Source organism: Suncus etruscus, chromosome 6 (assembly GCF_024139225.1).
Source record: "Suncus etruscus isolate mSunEtr1 chromosome 6, mSunEtr1.pri.cur, whole genome shotgun sequence".
Classification (NCBI taxonomy): domain Eukaryota; kingdom Metazoa; phylum Chordata; class Mammalia; order Eulipotyphla; family Soricidae; genus Suncus; species Suncus etruscus.
Genome location: NC_064853.1, coordinates 53,708,969 through 53,733,706, shown reverse-complemented (window position 1 = coordinate 53,733,706; position 24,738 = coordinate 53,708,969). Strand labels below are relative to the sequence as shown.

The 24,738-nt window shown below is 46.6% G+C and overlaps 1 protein-coding gene and 1 non-coding gene across 2 annotated transcripts in view; both read right to left on the bottom strand.

Annotated features, from left to right (window-relative positions):
* Nucleotides 1-18,345, bottom strand: part of TCEA3 (transcription elongation factor A3) — a 45,688-nt gene extending 27,343 nt beyond the window's left edge. Inside the window, exons 1-4 of the mRNA XM_049774923.1 lie at nt 18,129-18,345; nt 6,291-6,353; nt 5,083-5,188; nt 590-734 (exon numbers count right to left, since the gene is read on the bottom strand). Of these exons, the coding sequence (XP_049630880.1) occupies nt 590-734; nt 5,083-5,188; nt 6,291-6,353; nt 18,129-18,197 (383 nt within the window). The 5' untranslated portion in view covers nt 18,198-18,345. The remainder of the gene's footprint in view (nt 1-589; nt 735-5,082; nt 5,189-6,290; nt 6,354-18,128) is intronic.
* Nucleotides 8,106-8,212, bottom strand: LOC126012949 (U6 spliceosomal RNA). Its single transcript, XR_007497290.1, has one exon. It is a non-coding gene; the product is annotated as a U6 spliceosomal RNA (small nuclear RNA).
* Nucleotides 18,346-24,738: the final 6,393 nt, after the last annotated feature.

The following is a 24,738-nucleotide window of genomic DNA, read 5'->3' as shown; positions in this document are numbered from 1 at the left end:
GAGGCCCCCTCATGCCATGAGTCTTTTTTTTTTTTTTTTGGTCTTTGGTTTTTGGGCCACACCTGGCAGTGCTCAGGGGTTACTCCTGGCTGTCTGCTCAGAAATAGCTCCTGGCAGGCACGGGGGACCATATGGGACACCGGGATTCGAACCAACCACCTTTGGTCCTGGATCGGCTGCTTGCAAGGCAAACGCCACTGGGCTATCTCTCCGGGCCCACCATGAGTCTTGAACTGGGATTCTAGACTCAGTCTTTGGATGGTTAAAAGGTTTAATACATGGGGCTTCTGTCGGGGGGGGGGGGGGGTTTCCACCATCTGAGGTTTGTCTGCACCAAGGCTATCACCTGGGTGGGTTCTAGGAGAATTTATGTCAATTCCCAAAGCTTTTATGTGAGACTAGCTGAGGGAGAGCCTCAAAGGTCTTTTGAGTTTCTCAAATAAGCCCCCTAGAAGGGGCACCATCAGAGAGACTGAGAGGACCAACTCCCCTATTTTGGGAGTATAAGAAAGTTACATAAACGGCTGCCAAAAGAGGACATAATTAAAATAGATCTTCCTCCCCACCCACTCCGAGTCGACCCCAATACCTGTCTTTGGGCTCTTCCTTCCGTTTTTTTCTTGCTGAAGAAAGGTCTGCCTCTGACTTCCAATCTGAACACTTGAGTTCTTGACCCTTCTTCTTTGCCTTTTCTCTTTTTTCTCCTTTTTCCCCTTTAATGGGTCCAGGGGAGTCTGTGAGGAGAAAGGTGTCCTTATTCCTCAACTTAACTTTGTCTCAACAGAACCCAGTATGACTTCGGGGAGAAGGAAGCAAAGGGCAGGAATTATGACATTTATCACCCTCCAACACACATACAAAAAAATAGACACAAATGCATATGTGTGCGTGTATCTATGTGTGCAAAATCACATTCACAGAGGGGAGCAGAAATGTGAGAACCACGAGTAGAGAGATCATCCCAGAAGCCGTGTTTCTAACTTCTTAGGCAGATAGGTCTGGTGAAGCCAGGTAGTGGTGGAGAAATAATACACCAAGCATTCAGGAAAAGATTCATTGGAGGGGCCGGGCGGTGGCGCTAAAGGTAAGGTGCCTGCCTTGCCTGCTAGCCTTGGACGGACCGCGGTTCGATCCCCCGGTGTCCCATATGGTCCCCCAAGCCAGGAGCAACTTCTGAGCACATAGCCAGGAGTAACCCCTGAGTGCTGCCGGGTGTGACCCAAAAACAAACAAACAAACAAACAAAAACTGTCTCCAATGAATCTTTTTTTTTTTTTTTTTTTTTTTGGTTTTTGGGCCACAAAGAAGTTACTCCTGGCTCTATGCTCAAGTTCAGGGGATCATATGGGATGTCGGGATTCGAACCACTATCCTTTTGCATGCAAGGCAAATGCCCTACCTCCGTGCTATCTGTCCGGCCCCACGGAGTCAGTTTTGCTTTTTAAAAGCAAAACAAAACAAAAAGATGTTGTTATGGTTCATCTGCTTGCATTTCTCACTCTAAACTGTATGTGCCAGGCTCCCTAGAGATTCTCCTGCACAAATGCCACAAGAGGAGAAGGGTGTTTTCCTAGTAGTAATAAGTTCTTGATCTAAAGACCTTCCCAGGGCTGATAATTTATTGTTTACTACTGGCACTAAACCAGAGAGATCCCCTTCTCCCAAGAATTATGAGCCAGCTACCATCTCTGCAGACTCAGAGTCTGGAAATGGCTCAACCAGCAATATCCCTGGGACCCAGGCACTGAGTCAGGTGGGCAAACCAGTGTTGGCAACCCAAGTCTTGGGCAGTGTCAAATGGTTCAATGTCCAGAATAGTTACAGATTTATCAACAGAAATGACACCAAAGAAAATGTCTTTGTTCACTGGACAGCTATCAAGAGAAACAATCCCAGGAAGCTTCTGTGTAGTGTTAGGAGACTATGAAGTTTTATGTCATGAAAGAAGAGAGGGGTCCAAAAGTTGCTAATGTATCCAGACCTAGCAATATGCTAGTGAGAGGTAGCAGATATGCTCCCAATTGACATAATTCTGCCAATGCATCTCCTAGACTCACTCAGCTACCTCACCACCTATAGTGGCAGAGGCCCCTTCAGGCGGGACAGAGCAGGCAGCGAATGAGGAAAGACCTGAAGACTCTGGGCAGCATCCTAGATGCCGACGTCTACCATCTTCTCTCTATGGTAGGTGCTTTTTGCCAGGACCACAGTTCCTGACCTTCAGCAGCTTATCAAGGAAATTCTAGCAGCCACCACAGAAGATGGAGAAGATGGAGGATCCAAACCTAGCCAAAGCCCAAATGAAGAGAAGCTGCTTTTAGAACCTCTTGTAACTTTCTCTTAAATTAATCTCTTGACCCTATTTGCATCTGGATATTGCTTGTTAAACTGTGTTTCATCTGAATGGATCTTTTTGTTTTGTTTTATGTCCCACTGCAAACAGAAAATTTTAAATCTAACTTTAGTGATTTAATATTAAAGAAAAACGTAATGTTAGAGTTTTAAAAGTTCTCAGCTATCCTAGTGAATGTTTCCCATTGCTATGATGTTTGATTGTGTATATTAATGTAGCAACTTATTTTCATATTATGTCTGCAAAAACGTTCTAATGTCTTTGTCCACAGAAGTAGATGGAAAAGGAACTTAGATACTATAGACTTTTATTACAATGCTCATTATAAGAAAGTTTTAGTGGGGCCGGAGAGTTGGCACAGCAGTGTTTGCCTTTCTTTTTTTTTTTTTTTTTTTTTTTTTGGTTTTTGGGCCACACCCTGTGACGCTCAGGGGTTACTCCTGGCTATGCGCTCAGAAGTTGCTCCTGGCTTCTTGGGGGACCATATGGGACACCGGGGGATCGAACCGCGGTCCGTCCTAGGCTAGCGCAGGCAAGGCAGGCACCTTACCTCCAGCGCCACCGCCCGGCCCCAGTGTTTGCCTTTCAAGCAGCCGATCCAGGACCTAAGGTGGTTGGTTCGAATCCCGGCGTCCCATATGGTCCCTCTGTGCCTGCCAGGAGCTATTTCTGAGCAGATAGCCAGGATTAACCCCTGAGCACCGCTGGGTGTGGCCAAAAAAAAAAATGTTTTAGCAAACTTATTTTCTTTTTCTTTTTCTTTTTTTTTTTTGGTTTTTGGGCCACACCTGGTAACGCTCAGGGGTTACTCCTGGCTATGCGCTCAGAAGTTGCTCCTGGCTTGGGGGACCATATGGGATGCCAGGGGATCGAACCGCGGTCCGTCCAAGGCTAGCGCAGGCAAGGCAGGCACCTTACCTCTAGCGCCACCGCCCAGCCCACTTCTTTTCTTTTTTTTTTTTAACTTTATTTATTTATTGATTGGTTGTTGGGCCACACCCAGTGGTACTCAGGGGTTACTTCTGGCTCTGCACTCAAAAACTGCCCCTAGCAGGCTGGGAAAACATATGGGATGCTAGGAATTAGACTGGGTCCCTCCCCAGTTGGCCGAATGCAAGGCAAATGCCCTAGTACTGTACTATCTCTCTGGCCTAGCAAACTTATTTTCAAACTGTATATATATCTGCGAAAATATTCTTGTGATTTTGTTTAGAGAAGTTTATGGAAAGGAACTCAGATGTTCTAGACTCATATGATCATGCTCAGTGTAAGAATATAAGAATTTTCTAATTAGGGCCCGGAGAGATAGCACAGCGGTGTTTGCCTTGCAAGCAGCCAATCCAGGACCAAAGGTGGTTGGTTCGAATCCCGGTGTCCCATATGGTCCACCGTGCCTGCTAGGAGCTATTTCTGAGCAGACAGCCAGGAGTAACCCCTGAGCACCGCCAGGTGTGGCCCAAAAACCAAAAAAAAAAAAAAAAAAGAATTTTCTAATTAAAACAAAAAATAGAATTTTTGAATTAAGTGTATCTGCAGAAAGATTCTAATGTTTATGTTCAGAGAAGTCTATGAAAAAAAATTTGTGATATGTATAAGATATGGAAAGATGGGCTGGAGAGATAGCATGGAGGTAAAGTGTTTGCCTTGCATGCAGAAGGACAGTAGTTCAAATCCCGGCATCCCATATGGTCCCCCAATCCTGCCAGGAGCGATTTCTGAGCGTGGAGCCAGGAGTAACCCCTGAGCGCTGCCGAGTGTGACCCAAAAAACAAAAAAAAAAAGATATCGAAAAGACTGGTTGTTTTGAGAATGCTGTATACAATTTAAATTTTGATGTTTTGAGTTCTGATCTAGGGTTCTAGACTCTGGCAGAGAAAAGTAGAACAAAAGTTTTATCATTTTTCTCCTTTTTTTGGTTTCAAACAGAAAAGGTGGAAATGTGAGATGGGACTATGCTAACAGCCCTAAACAAAGGTGTTCCCCCAACTTCCTTCTTCCCAGTAACCTCTCCTTTGATATGTAAAAGTCCACCTGAATTACAGGACCTTCCTCCACCCAGGTGGATTTGGTTCTGAAGAACAAAGAGAGAGCAGTTCTGGCTTTGATAGGGGTGCAGAGATAGCACATGGCAGAGAAAGGTCATAAAGTGAAAAGCAGGCTGACTCCAATGAATCTTTTCCTGAATGCTTTGTGTATTATTTCTCCACCACTACCCAGCTTCACCGGACCCATCAGCCTAAGGGATTAGAAACATGGCATCTGGGGTGATCTCACTATTCATGGTTATTTTTTATTCTACAAAGAAAGGTACAATAAGCCTAGATCCCCATCATATAAATGGAGAAAGATGTGCAATATATACAAACACACAAGCACAGAAATACTTACATGTACACATTCATGTCTACAAATCTCACTTCTCTATAGTCACTGGCATTTCCTAGAGACCATCTGTCATTAAGTCATCACAAAACAGGTCTCAGTGCCTACTCTAAGCCAGGCAGAAACCTTCTAGATGCTAGGGGGAAAAACACACACACAGTCTACTATCTACTTTGCTTTTTTTGGTTGTTGTTATTTTTGTTTTTGGGCCACACCCGACAGCTCTCAGGGGTTACTCCTGACAGGCTCAGGGGACTGTATGGGATACAGGAGATCAAACCTGTATGACCTGGGTGGGCCGCATGCAAGGCAAATACCCTACTACTGGCTACTTTGCTTTCTCTTACCCAGGAGTCGCTTCCAGTTTTTGATGAGGACTTTGGCCAGGGACACGACCTCCTTGTCTGAGCAGTACTTCCGGACCCCATTAACGGCAACACCAATCCTGGTTTTCTGCAAAGTGAGAGGGGCAGGGGCTGGTCTGGGAAGGGACACACAGAATGGGGCACCCTCATTGGTAGCACCATCCCTGGCTCACACTGCCCCTCAATAAACCCAACTTATCCAGAGCCCCCCAGTCCTAACTTGTGGCTGAGATAACTCTGACCTTGTCATTGAGTTGCAGACCTGCCACTCTTACTGAGGTTTAGACCCAAAGTCCAGTCCCCTGGACAACTCTGACTGGGTGTAAGGCTATGGGTGGGAGACAGCTAAATTTGGTTGCGATCAGGACCCTCCCTACCCCTGGTGTCTTTGAATCTCAAGAGTCATCTTGAGGGGCCAGAGAGATAGCACAGCAGTAAGGTATTTGCCTTACATTCAGCAGACCTAGGACAGACCTGGTTCAATTCCGGGCATTCCATCTGGTCCCCCAAGCATGCCAGGAGTGATTTCTGAGCACAGAGCCAGGAGTAACCCCTTAGTATGGCCAGGTGTGGCCCCAAAAACAAACAAACAAACAAATAAATAAACTGCTAAAAAAAATCTAGTCATCTTGAGACAGCACTGAACCACTTGGGTCTGTGCTGACTTTCATTCAAGCAGAACTTCTGGTAATGTTTGGAAAGTACATGGACACTACAGGGGGTATTTAAATATGTCAATAGTTTCTTTGGGTCACTGATCACTTAGATTTTATAGTCCCAGAACTTGGGGAGTGAGGGGCTTAAGGAAAGCACATCAGTCTTTTTTTATAGACCAAGGGGCCCTCCTAGGATGGTCCCTACCCCAAAAGTTTCTCCCAGATTTTTTTTTTTTTTTTTGGTTTTTTTTTGGGTCACACCCGGCAGTGCTCAGGGGTTACTCCTGGCTGTCTGCTCAGAAATAGCTCCTGGCAGGCACGGGGGAACCATATGGGACACCGGGATTCGAACCAACCACCTTTGGTCCTGGATCGGCTGTTTGCAAGGCAAACACCGCTGTGCTATCTCTCCGGGCCCAGTTTCTCCCAGATTTTACCCATAGAATTCTTTCCCTTTATCTAGAGCTCTCCCTTCCCTCAGAAAGGTTCCCCATTCCCCTGAAATACTCCCAGGACTCCCCATCTGTACCCCACCTGGAGGAGCTGGATAGACATCTGGCAGCTGTTGAGCTTCTTCAGAAGGTCAAGGGCCCCTTCCTGTGGGAGACCACAGTTAGAGCTGAGGTCAATGAGCTTCCCCACTATCCCAATGGGAAAGAAGGGAGCAGAATGCAGGGAGGAGACTGTTCCCATGATGAGATAGTTTGATAGTTGTAGCAGCACAGGCAGGGACCAAGAGTGGAGACAGGGAGAGATACTGCTGCGAACCTCCTCTTGGCTGTCCCTCTCCCCCCACTAAACTGCATATGGCCCCTTGAGCAGGCCAGAGGCCTGACCATGGGCTTGGGCTCTCAGTGCAAGGTTCCTGCTACTCCTTCCACTCACATATCCTTCTGCCCCAGCTCTTCCTCTATAATGATCAAACTTCTGCTTCTGATTATTGCAAGCATGCATGTATTATGTGTATATGTGTGCATCCCTCACTTCCCCATGGTGAGCTTCTTTCTGTAGGCTAAGCACTAGAGATCTTCCTCAAACAGCTTATGTGAGGCATAATTGGTATACAACAAACCACATATGCCATAGGCCACAGTTGGGTGAGATCTGAAATCATATACTGGTATAAACCACCACCACAGTCATAATAAGGTCATAGTTATTATCTTCCAAAATTCCCTTGTGCCCCAATGGGTTCTCACTGAACTCCTTACTCTAGGCCCATACCACCATTATTTTTCATTCTTTTGCTATAGGTGAGCTTACTTCTATTTTTTTTTGGGGGGGGGGCACACCCGGCGGTGCTCAGGGGTTACTCCTGGCTGTCTGCTCAGAAATAGCTCCTGGCAGGCACGAGGGACCATATGGGACCGGGATTCGAACCAACCACCTTTGGTCCTGAATCGGCTGCTTGCAAGGCAAACGCCGCTGTGCTATCTCTTCGGGCCCCATATTTTTTATTAAAACTTTTTGGATCATACCCAGTAATGTTCTAACTTTGTACCCAAGGATCGCTCCTAGAGGAGCTCAGGATCATATGTGGTGCCAGGGATCAAACCAGGGTCAGCTACATACAAGGCAAATACAACTATTTACTATTTATCTGACCCAATATTACCCTTATTATTACTATTTTTAAATTTATAAAACACAGGTCACATTTATCAGTGCTTAGGGGCCACCAGGGTTACATCAGAAGTGTATAGGAGTTTCTAGACTATCATCCCTGATTTACAAAGGACTGTGTAAGCTGGATAATGATCTCTTTATACAAAGAGATCAAAATGAGCTTTACTATCTAGCTTCCTTGGCCCTAGGAATTTATTTTGAGATAATTTATTTTGTCCATGCTACAGTGTAAATAATCAGTTCCTTTGTACTGCTGAGTCCATATCTGCTATGTGTGCACTAGTTATTCATCCATTCACTTGGGGATGGGACTTGTAGGAGTGACTTTCTGGAGCTGCTTTTTCTCAGGTTCTAGAATCTGTGTGGACAGACACTTCCCTTCCTCTGCTCAAAGAGAATTTCTTGAAGCTCTGAAAACTCAGGGCACAGCACATTGCTCAATGCCCTCTGTGTTAGATGACACCCAGCTATTATCCAAAACAAAGGTGTTCCCCTAACTTCCTCTTTATTTTATATCTATTCCTTTGATATTAAAAGTCCACCTGGGTCTCACCCGACCTACCCATTCCTGGTGAATTTGTACTGGTTAGATAAAGAAAGGTCATTAGCTTGGCATGCAGAGAGACCACGAGGTGAGAAGCAAACTGATTCCATGATTCTCTTCTGACTGGTTTATTTTTTTTTATTTATTTATTTATTTATTTATTTATTTATTTATTTATTTTAAATATGGAACGCTTCACGAATTTGCGTGTCATCCTTGCGCAGGGGCCATGCTAATCTTCTCTGTATTGTTCCAATTTTAGTATATGTGTTACCGAAGCGAGCACCTGACTGGTTTATTAATTATTTGTGGATACCCTTCTTCAGACCCATTTACCTGGGGGTTGGAAATACAATGTGTGATGTGATTTTATAATGTAGGGTGATTTCACAATGTAGGATGATTTCACAACTGGTGCCTGAATAGGATTCAAGAAGCCCCCAATGGTAGTGAGTGACTTGATCCCCTGGTGGACTATCACGATGATGGCCTCCTCAGATGGACTGAGTGTGCAGTGCCTGTTACTGGAACATTGGTGCATGTGGCCCCCGTTCTGAACTGCTTCATGCTACTCTCATCTGTCACTCAGCTGCCCCACCACCCAAGGTAGCAGTGGTCTCCTCACGTGGGACAGAAGCAGGCAGTGAAGGGGAGAAAGCTGAAGAGTCTAAGCATCATCCTAGACTCTGAGGCCCACATCACCTATCTTTTACCAAAGGTGCTTTGTGCAAGGACCTCTGGCCCCTCCAATCTGCAGCAATTTATTGAGATCACAGATGGAGTAGAATTCAAAGAGAAGGCCCCATTGAAAGGGACCTAAAGAAGGGAGATTAGCAGGTCCCCCAACACAGATTCTGGCCCAAGTACCAAAGACATTTTCATCCCAGAGGACCTCGGTAGCCTACCACAGAAGGGAAATGGAAAAGAAGATAGATAATTCAAACCCAGATGAAGCCTAACTGAGGAGAAGCTGCTTTCAGAACCTCCTGCAACTTCCTTCTAGATTAATCTCTCAATCTTATTGGCATAGGTCATTATATTGCTGGCTAAATTGTGTGTTTTACCTGTAAAGGTCTTATTAACTAATTTTTTGTTCTATGCCCCACTGCAAACAGAAAATTATGTTTCCAACTCTAGTGGTTTAATATTAGTTTGCACAGTTCCAGGAAATTACATAAAGTTGTTAAGTTCTTTTTTTGTTTTGTTTTGTTTTTTGTTTTTGGGCCACACCTGGTAACGCTCAGGGGTTACTCCTGGCTATGTGCTCAGAAGTTGCTCCTGGCTTGGGGGACCATATGGGACACCGGGGGATCGAACCGCGGTCCATCCAAGGCTAGCCAGGCAAGGCAGGCACCTTACCTTTAGCGCCACCGCCTGGCCCCAAAGTTGTTAAGTTTTTAATGGTTCTCAGCTATCCTAGCGAATGTTCTTCAATTGTTGTGATACTTGATTGTGTATACTTTTTAGCAACTTTATTCTCATATTACGTTTGCAAAAATGTTCTAATGTCTTTCTCTACAAAAGTTGATGGAAAAGGAACTTGGATGCTATAGACTCTTATTACAGTGCTTGTTATAAAAATGTTTTAGCAAACTTATTTTCAAACTGTAACTGTATGCAATAGACATATTACAAAGCTCAATGTAAGAATGTTTAAGAATTTTCAAATTAAGTATATCTGCAGAAAGGTTCTAATGTTTATGTTCAGAGAAGTCTAAGAAGAAAATTTTGTGATATGTATGACAAGAATATGGAAAAAAGGGCCGGGCGGTGGCGCTAAAGGTAAGGTGCCTGCCTTGCCTGCGCTAGCCTCAGACGGACCGCGGTTTGATCCCCCGGCGTCCCATATGGTCCCCCAAGCCAGGAGCAACTTCTGAGCGCATAGCCAGGAGTAACCCCTGAGTGGTACCGGGTGTGGCCCAAAAACCAAAAAAAAAAAAAAAAAATGGAAAAAGCTGATTGTTTTGAGAATGATGTATGCCCTATGCACAATATATAACCTATGATGCTTATTACAACTCACCACCTTACTTACTGTTAAAGGAGTTTTTCTTTTTATTTCCCCAACTTTTTTTTTTTTTTGGTTTTTGGGCCACACCTGTTTGATGCTCAGGGGTTACTCCTGGCTATGCGCTCAGAAATCGCCCCTGGCTTGGCGGGACCATATGGGACGCCAGGGGATCGAACCGTGTTCCATCCTATGCTAGCGCTTGCAAGGCAGACAGACACCTTACCTCTAGCGCCACCTTCCTGGCCCCTATTTCCCCAACTTTTACTGTGCCTATGCAAATTAACAGCCACTCTAGGGATTTTGTTTGTTTGTTTGTTTTTGTTTTTGGGCCACACCCGGCAATGCTCAGGGGTTACTCCTGGCTGTCTGCTCAGAAATAGATTCGAACCAACCACCTTTGGTCCTGGATCGGCTGCTTGCAAGGCAAACGCCGCTGTGCTATCTCTCCGGGCCCACTCTAGGGATTTATTGTACATCTTTTGGCAACAGAACAAAACTTTTGTAGCTCTTCTCAAAAAAATTTTTTTGAACAGAAAGGGTGAAATTGTTAGATGACACCCAACTCTTACCCCAAACAAAGGCCTCCTCCTAACGTCCTCTTTCCTTTTCATCTATCCCTTTGATACGATAAGTTAAAATCCACTTGAATAGGTATTTTTTTCTCTCACTTAACCTTCCCTCTGCTGATGATTTTTTTTACTGGTTTAATAAATAAAGTTCAGTTTGGATTGGAGAGATGAGAAGCCTCCATGATTTTCTCCTGACTGGCTTTATTTATTTATTTATTTATTCATTTATTCATTTATTTATTTATTTATTTATTTATTTATTTATTTATTTATTTATTTTTGGTTTTTTGGGTCACAACCTGCATGCTCAGGGGTTACTCCTGGCTCTTTGCTCAGAAATCACCGCTGGTAGGCTCAGGGGACCATATGGGATGCCGGGATTCAAACCACCAATCTTCTGCATGCAAGGCAAATGCCTTGCCTCCATGCTATCTCTCTGGTCCTGCTTAATTTATTAATTCTTCATGTTATACTTCTTTAGACCCATTCACCTGGGGCTGGAAATACGGCATGGGGTGATTTTATACCCTGGGTGCATGAGAAGAGCAGAAAGTGGGAGGAATGGGGACAAGGAAATGCTGATTAGAAAATCGGGGCTGGGGCCCGGAGAGATAGCACAGCGGTGCTTGCCTTGCAAGCAGCTGATCCAGGACCAAAGGTGGTTGGTTCAAATCCCGGTGTCCCATATGGTCCCCCGTGCCTGCCAGGAGCTATTTCTGAGCAGACAGCCAGGAGTAACCTCTGAGCACCGCTGGGTGTGACCCAAAAACAAAAAAAACAAAAAAACAAAAAAAAAAAATCGGGGCTGAAGAGATAGTACATTGACCCACCTGGTTTTGATCCCTAGTACCCCAACTGGTCCCGTAAACACAGTCAGGATTAAGCTCTAAGCATAGCAGGTGTGGCCCCAAACTAAAAAGTAAAAAAAGAGGATGGAGAGGGAGAGATAATTTAGTCTTGTATGTGGCTAACCAGGAGTTCAATCCCAGGTGCCTCTTATAATTCCTCAGTTCCCACCAGGAGTGATTCCTGAACACAGAGCTAAGAAAAAGCCCCGATGTGGCCGGAGAGATAGCATGGAGGTAAGGCGTTTGCCTCTCATGCAAAAGGTCATCGGTTCGAATCCCGGCGTCCCATATGGTCCCCCGTGCTCGCCAGGAGCGACTTCTGAGCATGGAGCCAGGAGTAACTCCTGAGCACTGCCGGGTGAGACCCAAAAACCAAAAAAAAAAAAAAAAAAAAAAAAAAAAGAAAAAGCCCCGATGGTGGGAATAATGACTTGTTCAGTCTTTTTGGAAAACAATATGAATACTCCTCAAAAAAACTCGAAATTGAGGGTCAAAGCGATAGCACAGCAGTAAGGTGTTTGCCTTGCGTGCAGCCAACAAAGGACAGACCCAGTTTGAATCCCAGAACCCATATGGTTCGCAGAGCCTACCAGCAGCGACTTCTGAGTGCAGAGCCAGGAGTAACTCCTGAGCATTGCCAGGTGCGACCACCCCCCCCCCCAAAAAAAAAAACCCTAGAAATTGAGTTTTCATATGATCCAGTAATACCACTCCTAGAAATACCTTAGGAGCCCAAAAACACAACGCAAGCATTGTGTGAGATGAAAGCCCTCTCTCTGCATTTCTATGTTTATCACAGCACTAGTCACAATAGCCATAATTTGGAAACAACCTACTTGCTGAGAACAGATGAGTGGATAAAGTAGAAGTAATAAAATTTGAGGGCTGGGGAGATAGCACAGCGGTAGAGCGTTTGCCTTGCATACAGAAGGACGATGGTTCGAATCTGGGCATCCCATAGGGTCCCCCGAGCCTGCCGGGGGTGATTTCTGAGCGTAGAGCCAGGAGTAACCCCTGAGCACTGCCAAGTGTGACCCAAAAAACAAACAAAAAACAAAAAAAAGAAAAAGAAAAGAAAAGAAGTAATAAAATTTTCTAGGGGCTGGAGTGTTGGAGCAAGCGGTAGGGCGTCTGCTTTGCATGTACTAACTTAGGACAAACCTCGGTTAGGGCAGAGAAGGGATCACTATGACAATGTTAGTTGGAAATGATGGCTCTGGACAGGAACTGGGTGCAGAAAGGAGAAAAAGTGATAGGCATGATACCCCTCAGTAATAATATTGCAAACAACAGTGTCTAAAAGGGAAAAAAGGGAGAGAGAGAGAGAGAGAGAGAGAGAGAGAGAGAGAGAGAGAGAATGAGAGAGAGAGAGAAAGAGAGGGAGAGGAAGAGGAAGAGGAAGAGGAAGAGGAAGAGGAAGAGAAGAAAAATGTCTGCCACAAGGCAGGCAGAGGAGAAGGCAGGGGTGTGGGTGCAAGAAAAACTGGGGACATTGGTGGTGGGAAATGTGCACTGGTGAAGGATGTTGTAAACCAGGGGTCTCAAATTCGTGGCCCGCAGGCTGCAAACGGCCTTCTGTACAACATTTTTGTGGCCCTGCCCTAGAGGAATCTTTTTGTTTTGTTTTGTTTTAGTTGTTTGGGTCACACCCCCAATGTTCAAGGCTTTCTACTGACTTTGCACTCAAGGATCACCCTGACTTTGCCTCCTGCGGTCCCCAGGTAAATTGAGTGACTAAAACTCAATCTTGAACCATTTTGTAACTGTGGAAATAAACACCCAACTATTATGAACAACCTTGTAAATCACAATATTTAAATAAATAATTAAGAGAAAAAAGAATAAGCCCTGAATACTGCCAGGCAGACTCACAAAACTAAACCAACCAACCAAAAAAACAAACAAGCAAACAAACAAAACCCTATCAAAATCATAGATTCCCCATCGCTAAGAGTTCATGGGATGGGGGAGGGGGGTGGTCAGGGGGTACTGGACCAATAATAGCAGAGCAGTAGGGTGTTTGCCTTGCACACAGTCAACCCGAGACAGACCCAGGTTCAATCCCCAGCATCCCATATGTTTCCCCAAATCTGCCAGGAGCGCAGAGCCAAAAGTAACCCCTGAGCACTGCCAGATGTGGCCCAAAAAACAAACAAACAAAAAAAGAATGCATGGAAAGTTGGACCAGAGAGATGGTTCAGTAGATAGGCACTTGACCCAAGTTTGATCCTGGCATCCTATTTAGTCCGAACACAACCAAGTGTTATCCCTTAGCACAGAGCCAGGAATAAGCTTGAAAGCACACACAGTTGTACCCCTGCCAACAAAACAAAAAACCTGCTGGTCCCCAAACCACCTCCCACCCATTCCAGCTTTCTTTTTTCTTCCACCAGCTTTCATGAGGCCAACCCTGGCCTCCTGCTGCCACTGCCAAACCCTGACTGTGTCCTATATGCCCTATGTCCTGCCTCATTGCCAACCCTGCCTGCCAGTTCCCCTGGATCACATCCAGAGGCTGCACTGGGCCAGCTACAGCCTCTCTTAGAACTCAGGTTTACAGGGTGTTCAGAGGTGTGATCTGGTCATGGATGTGAAGTCAGTTTGTGGATGGCATTTCGGTGTGAATTGTTTATGAAAACTCATGAAATACTGGGCACTATCCTAGGTTTTTTTAATTTCATTACCTCATTTCATTCTTATAACTACCCAGTGAGATTTGGGCTAGTAAGTCTGGCATTTTCAAAGAAAAGAAATCCAAGAAACAGCACAAAGTTATGATATGCCCCAAATTACAAGGAACTGAGCTAGGATTCAAAATCAAGCCTCTTGGTTTAGAACCACTATATAAACTGTTTAGTAATGAACACATCTGTTCAGGCATATACAATCAGCAACTATCAACTAACAAGTATAATGTACAGTGTAATAACCAGTTCTCAAGGGGGAAAAAAGAGAATTTGTAGTGTCTTCAAATTTCTGGGAAGTAAAAAATCTCAAGTATTCCAAATTCAAAAAAGTAAAAGTATGGGCCCGAAGAGATAGCACAGCGGCATTTGCCTTGCAAGCAGGCGATCCAGGACCAAAGGTGGTTGGTTCGAATCCCGGTGTCCCATATGGTCCCCCGTGCCAGCCAGGAGCTATTTCTGAGCAGACAGCCAGGAGTAACCCCTGAGCACCGCCGGGTGTGGCCCAAAAATAAAAAAAAAAGAAAAAGAAAAGGGTCATTAAAAAAAAAAAAGTAAAAGTATTCCAAATTTAAGCTACCAACACAGTGCCACTGGAGTAAAGGGGAAATGGAAGATCTGGGTGGCCCCATGCCTAGTATTATCCTAGCTAAATGATAAAGATAAGAAATATCTCCAGGTCAGGGCTGGAGCAATAATACAATGGGTACAGTGCTTACTTTGTTGGCAGCTGACCTAGGATTAGGTCCTCATGGTTCTCACTGACAGGAGTAAGTCCTGAGCCAGAGCCAGAAGTAAGCCCTGACCATTACTGGGTGTGACCCAAAAATCTAAAACCAAACAAAACAAAATTCGAGGCTAGTGTTGCTCAATCATTTTTTTCTGACCAAGGCCCCTTTCTGACTTTGCTTTCTTCCTTCGTTTGTCCCCCATCCTACCAATTGACCTCCTAATCTTATGCTATGGTCTCACACTGAAGGAATTTTGACCTGTGACCTTCTCCCCAAGTAGGCTGGTGGCTCACAGAAGGTCATATTGGAAACACTATTCTAGGTCATAGAGAAAAGAAAAATAATTACATGATGATGATTACGTGTGTGACCCACATTTGTGATTTCATTTTATTTTGTGGCCATGCCTGGTGCTGCTCCTGGTGGTACTTAGGGATACAAAGTGGTACCAGGGATAAAACCTGAGCTCCAGGGGCCAGAGCAGTGGTGCTAGAGGTAAGGTGTCTGTCTTTCAAACACTAGCCTAGGATGGACTGTGGTTCAATCCCCTGGCGTCCCATATGGTCTCCCCAAGCCAGGAGCGATTTCTGAGCTCATAGCCAGAAGTTACCCCTGAATGTCAATGGGTATGACCCAAAAACAAACAAAAACAAACAAAACAAAAAAACAAACCTGAGCTCCTGCATGCAAAGTGCCTCCTCATCCTTGAGTTTTCTGGCCTGGCCCTGTTACTTGTGCTTTTAACACTTAAAGTAAGCATATCATTGAATTTGTAAAGTAAGGGCTGCTGTCTATAACAACCGACTTTGAAAGATTCCTGAATATTTAGTAATCAGCATTAGATTGTTTATAGCTCACTCCTCAGGGGTGTCTATGTGTCCAACCCTTTAATTGGGTTGTGGTGAAGAAAAGCTGTGAGCTCTGCTTGTACCTGGGTTCACACACTCAGTGCAGGTGTTGTAGATGTGTGTCTGGATTCACAGACAAGTTGTCTTGCAGCTGCTGCTCTGGTCCAGATGTGGAGCTGTGAGCATGCAGCTCCTAGTACAGAGTCTATTTGCTTTTGTTGGACGATGCCTTTGGTAGCATGGCTGTTTGCTTTCCATGGCTGTGATCACTGCACATGCCTACATGATCTTTCTGTAAATAGGATGGTCAGTGTTTATCTTATAGGGGTCAGAGCACCTGTCATATCAGTGTCCATAGCCATGTGGCATATGCAGCTGTTTGTAGCTGGCTGTTTACTTAAGGGGTATGGCTCAGTGCGTTCGGCTCGGTTTATTATGTGCGATCATGTGTCTGTGAACTGAGTTGTAGGTTTGAAGCTGCTGGGGCTGGGAAGTGCTCACAGCTTTTGGTGAAAGCTCTGAGTTACTGAGACTGCAGTCTCTGGCAGGGAAACCCCGTCTCAGCTGCAACGTGGAGTATCCGTCTTATTAAGGAAGTGTGTCCTTTTCTCCAAAACCACCATTGGGTGGACCCACATTCCCTCCCACAGCAGGCCCCACCTTTCTCGGCCACAAGCCCAGAGCTTTGTGCCCACCCAGATATTGCCTAGAGCCCAGATGCAGACGTGGCTGCAGACGGACTCTGCGCTGCATGGACCCTGTGGTGAGACTCGAGTTTTCCCTCCAGAGAGCTCTGCATTTGTCCACAGGCCTCCATCTCCAAGGCACTCCATTTCCTCTCCCCGTTTCACAGAGGAGGAAATTGAGGTCCAGAGAAAGAAGTAGAATGGTGGGCTGCGGGGCATAAAGAGGAGGGAGGGAGGCGGGATATCTCCCTCCTTAGTCAGATCTCTCCTTCCAAACAAGCACCTTCCTCTTCCTCCAGTTTCCTCACTCCATTCCCAGAAGTCCCTGGCTTGACCGTGGCACTGTTGAAGAACAGACTGAGAATACCTGACCTGGCTTAGTTTATCTACCCGAACTGGTAGAACTTAGCTCTGAGAGCTGGGCTGAGCTTTGCCACAACCACTGAGTAAAACGTCCCGTGACTGAGGCCCTGTCACTGATTTTGTAGCATCCTCGTATGGGATGGTGGAGGCTGGAGGGAAGTGGGGGAGAACTGTGGGTTTTGTTATAACTGTAGCTGCATAAAATCAGGTCTTATTCTCAGTTTTATCAAGCACCTGGCCCATTGGCTTGCTTTTCTCTTAACTTTACCCTCCTGACCAAAGGCAACAAGAGACAGAAACTTTGAAGCTCTTTCTCAGGACACAGACCGGACACTACGGAATGGGCTCTACGGAATGCCACTGATGCCTCGTTCCTGACCCGTGTCCAACTCAAGTTTGTTCCTGCTCTAAAACTTCCCTTAGGATTTCTATACCACCATCAACAACAACTCCTAAGGTTACATAGAGAAAATGCTAGAAATGCAGCTCCTGCATGGGAGCAGGAGGACGACCCTGGGACAAGCCCAAGAGTGGGGACATCCCCACAGGTTCTCTTCCTTTCTCTCCTCAGTGAGGCTGAACCCTTGCCCCTCCACACCCAAGGCCAAGTTTCTTTGGCTCCGTACCCAGCGGGAGCCTGGCTGAGGCAAAGATCACCAGGAGAATCAAACATTAACTACACCTAGTCCTGCAGATTGGGGCTCCTGACACTTGGCACCCAAAGTCGGGACCCACCAACTCAACTCCACCCAACATCCGGATCCCTTTCTCCCCTCACTAAACCACCCCTGAGCCCCTTTTCCCTCAGCTGGGACCTCCAGGCGGTCCTCCCCTCACCCCGCCCGCCCTGCAGCCCTGGCCCTCGCTGGCTGCTGCCCACACCTGTTCCACCCCGCCCGCTCGCCCGGCTTCAGGCGGCCAAGGAAAGAGAAAGTTGCAAACAACCCTTGCTGGCATCCGTGGCGGCCTCCTCTCTCCCAGCTCCGCACTCGGGGGGTGCGGGCTTGACCGCACAGCACCCCTCTTAAGTTCTCTTCTCGAGTCACCTAGAATTTGGTCCCCTCATTCTCCCTCAGTACCCCTGTTCCCGCACGACGCGAACCCCACCATCCCCCAGACTCCAAAAGACTTTCTTAACTCAGGTCTGGTCTTTTGCTTCTTCCAGGGGGCTCTGCACAAAACACCCCCCAAAAGGGATCCCAAGACATGTCCAGAGAGAAAAGCGCACCAGCCTGAGTTTGCAACCAAGTGCAAATCCCGCCCGCCCGGGACCATGCACACAACCCTCAGTGCAGCGCCCAGACCCGAGGGGCCCGGACGGGACGGGGAGCCTGGTGCAGCCGCACCTCCGTCGGGCCCGGGTGTCCCGCACGCGTCACCTGGGCGCACGGCCAGCACGCGCCCCCGGAAACTCCGGGGCTGGACTGGGGCGGGGGCAATGGCCCGCACTCTGCAGCCTCACCGTGTTCTTCCTCGTCACCATCTTCTGTAGCTTCTTGGCGATCCGCAGCAGCTCCTCTTCGGCGCCCATGTCGGCCCACCACGACGCCAGGCCGGGTTGCAGGGCGCTGGGGCCCGCAGCGGGTCTCGGGGGGCAAGAGGCTCAAAGGCAGAGAAGAGACGCGCCACTCGCGCGGGACCCACACAACACACACCCACACGCACACATGCATACACACACACACACAAACACACGCCCGGAGGAGGCGGGGCTCCCCCGCACACCCCCTTGCAGCCAGCCCGCCTCCGGACGGTGGGGGAGGGTGGCCTCTAAATATAGACTTCAAGGACTCGCCCGGGCCAGGACTGCCCTGCCCGCCGGCCCAGCCGGGCCTTTCTTTGCACAGGGACGAGATTTGGAGAGCGCACAGCTTTACCTGGTGCCCTGGTTGGTGCTTGGGGGATTCAAGGGAGATTTGGAGGTTCACTGTCTAGTGGCGAGTGGTGACTGTCCCGGGACGCCTAGTGGCAGAGAGGACGCCTGTGAATCTCGGGGCCAGGCTGCTCTGGGCGCCCTGTGTCTCCACCAAGTTCGGTGCCCGTGCCCAAGTACCTTGGTGCACTCGAATCTGGTTTTGGGGGGCCACACCCAGAGGTGCCCAGCGCTAACTCTTGGCTTTGCACGCAGGGATCACTTCTGCTGGAGCTCTGGGGATCATATATGGTACTGGGATCCAATCGAGGTCCACGGCATACAAGAGAAGCACCTTAAGGCTCTGCACTGTCTCCATTCTTTTCTTTGCTTTTGTTTTTTGGGGGATACTAGGCTGGTACTCCAGAGCTGTTCCCTGCTCTGCGCTTGGGGTTGTGCCCAGCAGTGCTGGGTCGCAGGCAGTGATAGGGATTGAACTCAGGCCTACCACATTCAAGGCTTGCACTCAGTCCTGCTAAGCTAACTCTCAGTTCCAACGTCTTGATTTGGGGGCGGGGGTGTTTGGTCACATCTGGCAGAGCTCAGGAGTTACTCCTGGCTCTACGCTCAGAAATCGCTCCTGGCAGGCTCGGGGGACCATATGGGATGCCGGGGCTTTCGAACCACCGTCCTTCTGCATGCAAGGCAAAAGCTCTACCTTCATGCTATCTCTCCGGCCCTCTGGCTTTGTTCTTAAAGGTTATTCCTGGTGGTGCTCAGGGACCATAAGGGACGCTGAGGATTCAACTGGGTCAACTGTGTGTAAGGCAAGCCTTGAGGATATACTAATTTCTGTATCAGTTTAGGCCCCTTCCTCAGCATCTGGGTTTAGCTGACAATCTGTGATGGTTGTCTGGGGACAGTGGTGTGGGGATGAAGAATTCCCTGATGGGGAGGTATAAAAATTAAGTCTCCAGTGGGGTGGGGAGAGGAGGGGGATGGGGTAGCTGTGACTTGGAGTATACAGTGAATTTGCCAGACTTTGCTGAGAAACCAGAGTGGTGTGAACTCATCTAACTCCTAACTGTGTGAACTGGGACCAAGGTAGGAAGGAGCATTAAATTTGTTTAATTCTTTCAAATATATATTGCCATGTCCAAGACATGAATAAGGTAGACTCACTCAGCTTGGGACAGAGCTTATGGGTAAGAGAAACTATAAACAATGTGCCACAGCATATGTAAACTTTTAGGGGGCTCAGTCCACCAGATGTATCCTCAAATTTTCCTGGTGGGGAGAACTAAAACAACTCCCAGGGGGTTCCTCAAAAGCCCCGCTGTGGATGCCTTTTTCCCCTGATTGGATGGTTGAGGAATTTCCAAAGAGATGCTTGGCATTACATTTTCAGTCAGTATTTGACTATCTCTCCTTTGTAAATATCAGGCAAAAATTATGGCCTCTATCAAATAATTTGGCTCAGAAATTCCAGCACCAAATATTACTTGTGAACCCCTTTTCTGGATAATAGCCAGCCCTAGAAGCAAAGACAATACTTTTTCTCCCTTTTTCAAATATATCCTTGCAGCTGAATTTTCTGGTAATCAAGGGCATAACCAGAATGCAGATCCTGGCTACTGACTATTGACCCTCCTTTAGAAATAGGGAAACTCATTTTGGGGGATTTGGCTCCTCCCTTTACTTAACCTCTAAAACAATAGAGTCCAGTCCAGTAAAGATCAAGTTCCTAGATCCTAATTTTGCATTTAAAGTAAGCTTGCAAAGAGTTGCCTTGAGTTGTAATCTTCTCCTTTGTAACCTAGAATTTTTACAGTCACACCCATATCTTAGGTATTGTTACTGTTGTACTCTGCTTTGTGATTATAATTATTCTTCACCTATGGCTAATTTTACCCCTATAAATCCCCCTGCTCAAAAATTAAACTCCTGCCAGAAGATGTGTTGACCCCACATACTCTGTGTGGTTTCATTATTTCATATTTCATATTTGGCCGCTCGTGTTACCTGTTTTTCCTCTCATGAAGGATTGCTCCTCACTAGAGATGCTGAGACGCGAGACGCCTGCAGCAACAATGTGGACATGATTCTGTATTATCATAACTGAAGGTCATGGAAACTTTCACAAACATGTAAGAGGGCTTTGCTTGCTGAGATATCAACTCCTCTGAAGAAGTTGAAACAGCACAGTCTGGGAACTAGAGCGATAATACTGCAGGTTTGGGCATATGCCTTGCATCCCACAGACCTGGGTTCAACCCTGGCACCCCAAATTATCCCCAAGCACTGCCAGATTTAATTCCTGAGGACAGAGTCAGGAATCAGATGTGTGGCCCAGAAACCACACATACACACACATGTACGTATAAGATGGCAGTTAGGAGTGAAGAGAATACATGAAAAGAGGAAAAAATATTTATCTGACATGTACCCGGTGAGTACCTACTATGTACTAAGGAACTTTTAGCTCTAGTTATCTTTTGTTTTTTTGGGCCACACCCGTTTGATGCTCAGGGGTTACTCCTGGCTATGCCCTTAGAAATTGCCCCTGGCTTGGGGGGACCATATGGGACACCAGGGGATCAGACCAAAGTCCGTCCCAGGCTTGCAAGGCAGACGCCATACTTCTAGCACCACCTCTCCGGCCCCAGCTCTAGTTATCTAAAGAGAAATAAAATAGTCATATCTTCAGCCCACTTTTTTTTTGTTTGTTTTGGTTCTGGTTTTGGTTTTTGGGTCACACCTGGCCACGCTCAGGTTTGCTCCTGGCTCTATGCTCAGGGTTGCTCCTGGCTCTATGCTCAGAAATCGCTCCTGGCAGGCTCTGGGGACCATATGGGACTCGGGATTCAAACCACTGCCTTCTGATTGCAAGGCAAACACTTTACCTCCATGCTATCTCTCTGGCCCCAAAACTTCGTTTTTGTTTTTGTTTTTTTTTCCCGTTTTGTTTTGTTGTTTTTGTTTTTGGGCCACACCCGGCGGTGCTCAGGGGTTACTCCTGGCTAACTGCTCAGAAATAGCTCCTGGCAGGCACGGGGGACCATATGGGATGCCAGGATTCAAACCAACCACGTTAGGTTCTGGATCAGCTACCTGCAAGGCAAACACCGCAGTGCTATCTCTCCAGCCCCCTTCAGCCCATTTTTAAAAATTGTTTTTTTGGGGGCAAGAGAGATAGCATGGAGATAAGGTGTTTTTGCCTTGCCTGCAGGAGGTCGGTGGTTCGAATCCTGACCTCCCATATGGTCCCCCGAGCCTACCAGGAGCAATTTCTGAGTGTAGAGCCAGGAGTAACCCCTGAGCGCTGCCAGGTGTGACCCAAAAACAAACTAACAAACAAAAAAAAATTGTTTTTTGTCCTCTGATTTTCTCCTCCCCATTGTTTTCTGAGATCATCTCACCATCAAACCACTTGCTTCTGGGGCAGGAAAGAGTACTGGGATTTAGGCACATACCTTGCACCACATATGGTCCCCCAAAGTGCCAGGAGTGATTCCTGACAGTCAGAAATAAGCCCTAAGCAGTGCAAAGTGTGGTCCCCAAGAAAAAGAAATTAATATTTGCCTAAATTATTTTTAAAATTTTGGACCACATTAAAATTATTTTTATTTGGTGGTACTCAGGGGTTACTATTGGCTCTGTGCTCAGGAATTACTCCTGGCAGTACTTGAGATACCAATGAGATGCCAGAGATGGAACCAAAGTTGGTTGCATGCAAAGCAAGTGACTTACCCACTGTACAATCTCTCTAGATCACCCCCCCCAAATCCTTATTTTAGGGGAAATCAAATTGAGACTGGGATCAAGCTAAACCACAGCACTTAGTCCAGTGCTCTGTTCTTCACACCAGGGTTTCCCAGTCTCAATACTATAAATGTATTGGGTAAGGGTTGGAGTGTTAACCTGTGTGTTGTAAGACATTTTACAGCATTTGCAAACTTGAGTAACTAGATGACAGAAGTACATTGTAGTTGGGAACACCCCAACAGTCTATAGTAGGGCTGGGGATCAGCTTGACAGCTTGAGTACAGACCTTATAAGTGGGAGGTCCGAGTTGGTCCCTGGCACTGAGGGGAACAACTCCAAAGCTGAGAGGAGCCCCAGAGCACAGCTGGGTGTGGTCCCAAAGCAAGAAAAGGTCTGTGCACCGCCAAGCATCCTTGAGGGAAATTGTCTATCTCAGCTGTCTCCCACCCCAGGTCTAGAGAAACAGTTCCAAGCCCTGACATTCCCTTCCCTGTTGGTCTTCAGATCACATAAATGAAACCAATGGAATTACTTTAAAAATAGTTTATTATAGATGAGCAAAATAACAAGTCTGAGATGAACAAAGTCAATGTGCTCAGAAGTCAGCCCCTGCCCAAGGGCATTGCAGAGCCATTAGAGAGCCAGAAGAAAGTGCAAGTTTCCCAGGTGAGAGAGGCTGTGTTGGTCATTTACACCCTCTACCCCTTCCTGCTTGACCTGGTACATCCCTCCCTGACCCCTTGCCAATGACAGTACAGCTGAAATGATGCTTTCTTTCTTTTTTCCACACATGCCTGTCGATAGGTTTCATATGCTTTATTGAGTTGCTGACCAATGTTTTTATCTATTCCTTTCTGTTCTGTGGCATCACTTTAAAGGATGGAGTAAGTGACAAATAGTTCAGGGACTTCACACCAGTCACTCGTGCCTAAGGATGGTGGCATGCAGCCGAGTAACTTCCTGAAGTGATGTTTACTGCAGTGGGGCCCTGCTGGGCCTCCTAGCACTGAGAGGAAGAATCTTTAAGTCTTTCCCTTCTTATTGTTATCACTCTCCTTTTTTCCTATTTTGTCCTTTGTCTTTCATAAGACTAAAAGGCTCTTGTGATTACTAAGGAAAAGAGGAGAGAAATCAGAACTAATCTTCCAGACCATTTCCTTCCTTCGTTCCTTTCCTTCCTTCCTTCCTTCCTCTATACACAGACCATTCTCTATTTCTCTTCCTTCCCTCCTTCTTAGTTTCTTTTACCCCTTCCTTCCTTCCTTCCTTCCTTCCTTCCTTCCTTCCTTCCTTCCTTCCTTCCTTCCTTCCTTCCTTCCTTCCTTCCTTCCTTCCTTCCTTCCTTCCTCTATACACAGACCATTTCTCTATTTCTCTTCCTTCCTTCCTCCTCCTCCTTCTTTTTTTTTTTTTTTTTGGTGCCATACCTGGGAGTGTTCAGGACTTCCTTCTGGCTCTGTACTCAACATCACTCCTGGAGGACTCAGGGGTACAGGGAATTAAACTTGGGTCAGCCATGTGCAAGGCAAATACCCCATCTGCTGTATTATCATTCTAGCTCCAGACTATTCCCTTTTCTTTCCTAAGGCAAATGTGAGTGAATCTTACTCTACTTCTTGGCTGTGGAATGAGTAACTGGAGAAGTTTCTGGGAAGGCTGCACTGTTCCTCAAATAAGGTATCACAGTATATTTATGACCCAGGATGGCTGTAGATGATGACAATGCATACTGGTATAAACCAGACTGCTTTAGAGCCCAGAACCATCTCCAGGGATCTAGTCCTCTCCAACCCCAAGTCCATCTCCTCTTGAGATGAGCTTTCCCAGCAATAGACCACACCTGCAGAATCCTGTCTTTTCTTTTTTTTTGTTTTTGTTTTTGGGCCACACCCAGCAGTGCTCAGGGATTAGGCCTGGCTATCTGCTCAGAAATAGCTCCTGGCACGCACAGGGGACCAAACGGGACACCAGGGACACCAGTATTCGAACCAACCACCTTAGGTCCTGGATCAGCTGTTTGCAAGGCAAACACTGCTGTGCTATCTCTCTCGCCCTGGATCCTGTCTTTCTTATCTTTAATCTGCAGTGCCCACCACAGGTCTAAACATAAATCTGGGGTACAGAAGAGCTAAGGATGACAGTAAAGACAGCACCTAGTCTAGCAGAATTCCTGGTCTAGAGAGTGATGGAGCTGGCTGGTCCTATGCTTGTGGACATCTAAAACTGATGATGGAAAAAAAGAGGCCTGTGGGGCCGGAGAGATAGCACGGAGGTAAGGCGTTTGCCTTTCATGCAGGAGGTCATCGGTTCGAATCCCGGCGCCCCATATGGTCCCCTGTGCCTGCCAGGAGCAATTTCTGAGCCTGGAGCCAGGAATAACCCCTGAGCACTGCCAGGTGTGACCCAAAAACCAAAAAAAAAAAAAAAAAAAAAAAAAAAAAAAAAAAAAAAAAGA